The following is a 3680-nucleotide window of genomic DNA, read 5'->3' as shown; positions in this document are numbered from 1 at the left end:
CTCCCCACCCTAGCCACCCCTTCTGGACCCACTCCAGGCTGCTCCTGCCCATCTCCCCGAGCAGGGCCTGGAGCTGAACACAAAGCGGGATCATAATTCTGAACAGAAGAGCTATCCATTCCCCGAGGGCATATGCAACTTCCTGGGCACTTCCTCATTAACACCTTTGGTCACACAAAGCTTGTGGCCCACTAAGATCTCCAGCTCCATGTCCACACATGGCTGACACAGCCAGGTCTCCCCAGCCTGACTTCCTCCTTCGCTTTAAAGCAGAATTAACGATAGTCACTCCAGTTTCAAGGGTTGCTCATCTTATTTCTGATGTGGACAATAGTTCTGCAGCCTCCCAACTGAGCATGTCTGAGAACGTAAAGTCTGTGCCTTTTGTGGCTCCTTCAAAGCCTTCGTGCCTCATTGAAGACACAAGGCTGAGGACAGAGCCCTGTGGCCCAGTTTATATAGACCTCAGTCAGGCTCAGACAAACACATACAAGCACGCCCACACAAACACCTTCATACAACAAGTATTTACTGAGTATCTGCTCTATTTATGCCTTGGGCTAGAGGCTGGAGGTGAGCAAAAAACAGGATCAGAGCTCCCATTTTTGTGGACCTTATGGTCTACTGGGGCAGTAGACTGAAATCAACCACCCTCCCCTTCTCTGTGCTATACAGATACAGACAAAAATGTGTGCACAGTGTCCACACACACATGACCCTCAGGCTACAGTACCCCCCACTCCCCACCCTGCACCATGTGGGGTTATTTAAGGGTTATTTGGGAAATCACACAACAGGGTCTCAGTCCTCAGAACACCTGCCAGGAGGCCTTTGTATGTGTCCATGGTCTGGTCTGCCTATAGCTGGCCTCACTTTCTCTCTACTTGTCCCTCTGTCCACAGCCCAGGAAACTGCTCAGAAGATGCCCACCACTGCTCTGGCTGGTAGAACCCACCACTAGAACACCACGCCAATAGCCTGCCTTGAAGTCCAGCCCAGGGGCCCAGCCATGAGCTCTACAGAGGCAAGCAAAAGTCTTCACCCCAAACTGTATTTCTGAGTCCTAAACAGTACCTAGGACCTCCCATCTCCTGCTCCAACAGCCATTTCCTCCCAGTCAGTCCCGCTCTGGTCTGCCTGGGATTAGTACATATCCCCCAATACCCCAACACACACACACACACACACACACACACACACACACACACACACACTCTCTCTCTCTCTCTCTCTCTCTCTCTCTCTCTCAGACAGACACACACACACCTAAAAATATTCATTCTTCTAATGCCAGACATTAGAAGACATTCTTCTTAGTGCCAAACATAGCTCTAGACTTTAGGGATACAGCGAGCAATGAGGCAGGCACAGGCCCTGTCTCCCTTGGACCTGCAGTGTATTCAAGAAGGCACACATCTCTTGGTAGTTCCGCAGACAACCCTAAGGGCTGGGGCGAAACAGGTGAGGGACTTTTAGTGTGGGGTAAGTGGAGAACTAATTCAGAAGAGTGGTGTTGGGGAAGGCCTCCTTGAAGAACAGATGCTTAAGCAAAGGCCTCAAGATGAGAGGGCATAGACCAGGGAGAACAGCATGTGCAAAGGCCCTGAGGTTGCAAGGCATTTGGTTCCATGGAGGACTGAAGGGTTGGCCAGTGTGTCTGGAGCTCAGAGAATGAGGGTTGCAGGGAGGGGAGACCAGGAAGGTATGTAGGGCCAAGCCACCATGGCTTGGCCTCCTTGGGAGGACGAAGACTAAGGTCTTTACACTTAGAGCAGAGAGAGCCACCGCAGGCTTGCAGCAAAGCGGGCAAAGTGATGTGACTTGGGTTTGGCAGGTTGGCTGCCTGACAAGTCACCAAGAGGGCTGGGAGTGAGACACGGAGCTGGAGGCATATCCCCCGTCAGAGAGCCGATGGCAGGCACAGAGGCACAGGGCTGGGTTGAGATGGACAGATGCCAACCCCAACAACACAGACAAGAGATCACAACAGATCACCCACACATGCACTGCCTCCCACTAGCGCAGCCTGGGCAGAACGGGCGCCCGCGGGCCTTAGCATACACACTCTCCTGCATGGGGGCTGCCCCCCTCAGCGGCCCATCAGGTCCCCGCACCCCACACATCGGGGCCAGTTGTTTCCATGAACTCACTTGGCACGTTTATTAACCACCAGCCACACGTGGGCGGCACGCGGGTGCTCACTTGTTGTCCACCCTCTTGAGCTGCTCCTCTGGGGGGCGGCCGGGTGCTCACTTGTTGTCCACCCGCTTGAGCTGCTCCTTGCCGTTGATGGTCAATGACTTGAGCTGCCCATCCTCCTCCACCTCCACGCGCTCCTGCCCGTTCTCCACGATGCGCTTGGTTGTGACCTTGTGCCCGTTGACCATCTCGGTGGACGACATCACTGACTTGAAGCCGGAGCTGCCGGCGCCCGAGCCGCCGAAGGACGTGGACGAGAAGGTGGCGCGGTTGGCCCCGCCACCCCCGGCCCGGCCCAGGGTGTCGAAGGACGAGAGGGCTTCCATGAAGGCCGGGAACTCGCCGAAGCCCGCCGAGAAGGCCCCCCTCAGGCCGTGGCCCCGGCCCGCACGGTCACTGTTGAAAGGGACGTCCCAGAAGTCAAATGAGAAGGGGTCTAGGCCTCCAAAAAACTCGCGGAAAATGTCCTCGGGGTTCCGGAAGGTGTAGCCTGTGTCGAAGGGGCTGCTGTAGTGGGTGCTGGCCCCGCCACCGGCCCGCCAGCTGTCGCAGCCTGCGCGGTCGTACACGGAGCGCTTCTTGGAGTCGGACAGGACCTCATAAGCCTCAGACACCTGCTTGAACTTCTTCTCGGCCTCCTCCTTGTTGTCGGGGTTCTTGTCGGGGTGCCAGCGCAAGGCCAGCTTGCGGTAGGCCTTCTTGATGTCCTCCGGGGAGGCACTCGCCTGCACCCCCAGCACTTCGTAGTAGTTGGCCATGCCGAGGGGAGGGCGGGGGCAGGGGTGAGGTGGGCGCAGGGGCCCGTGGACTCGGAGGCGGCAGCAGCTGGTGTGGGTCCCTCAGCGGGGGCCTTGCTGGAATCTGCTGGCTCCGGGCGCGGCTCTGCCCGGCGACTTTACCTTTTCATAGTACCAGCTCTCAGGGACGGGTGGGCGCCTCCACTGAGAGGGGTGGGGGGAGGGGGACACTGCCACAGTGGGGCCAGGCCAGGGGCAGACACCCCCTGCAGAGCGGAGGCTGGGCCCTTTGTGACATCAGCCCCATGGGCGGGACAAATCCCACCCCCAGCTCTGCACCAGCAACCCCCTCCAGCCCTGGGGCACACTGGCCTGCCCCTGCCCACAAGGGCAAGGTTGAGGTCAGCACTTTGGCTGGCTGAGAATTTGGAGCTCAGTCATGCTGGGCCTGTGGGCTGAGCTCCCTGAAGCCACGGAGCAGAGACAGGGCCAGCCGCAGGATCTGGCCAAGGTGGGCAATGCAGGTTGGAGACCGTGGTCAGGGGAGGGGAGGGAGGGCTTCTTGGGATAGGTCCACTTAGCCCACTGGCCGGGTTCTTGGGATGGAGGGGGAGCCCCAAGTGGGAAATCAGGCAGGGAGGCGGGAGAAGGGGTTCATTCTGGTTCATTCTTCTTGTACCCCTTCATCAGGTCAGATCCTCAGAGGTAAGCCCCACAAAGGCAGGCATGTTCATCGGTGTCTAA

The 3680-nt window shown here is 57.9% G+C and overlaps 1 protein-coding gene across 1 annotated transcript; it reads right to left on the bottom strand.

Moving 5' to 3' along the window:
- Positions 1–2244: 2244 nt before the first annotated feature.
- Positions 2245–2957, bottom strand: LOC111159152 (DnaJ heat shock protein family (Hsp40) member B8). Its single transcript, XM_022521583.1, has one exon. The coding sequence runs from the start codon at positions 2955–2957 to the stop codon at positions 2250–2252; it is 708 nt and encodes a 235-aa protein (XP_022377291.1). The 3' UTR covers positions 2245–2249.
- Between the last annotated feature and the right edge of the window lie 723 nt (positions 2958–3680).

The sequence above is a fragment of the Enhydra lutris genome, unplaced genomic scaffold (assembly GCF_002288905.1).
Source record: "Enhydra lutris kenyoni isolate GAN:26980312 unplaced genomic scaffold, ASM228890v2 scaffoldscaffold66, whole genome shotgun sequence".
Taxonomy (NCBI): domain Eukaryota; kingdom Metazoa; phylum Chordata; class Mammalia; order Carnivora; family Mustelidae; genus Enhydra; species Enhydra lutris.
Note: the sequence above shows the minus strand (reverse complement) of the source record. Positions and strands in the feature narration are given on the sequence as shown.

Bases quoted from the DNA above. Each gene is read 5' to 3' on its own strand.
- LOC111159152 (XM_022521583.1), bottom strand. From the start codon at position 2,957: ATGGCCAACTACTACGAAGTGCTGGGGGTGCAGGCGAGTGCCTCCCCG.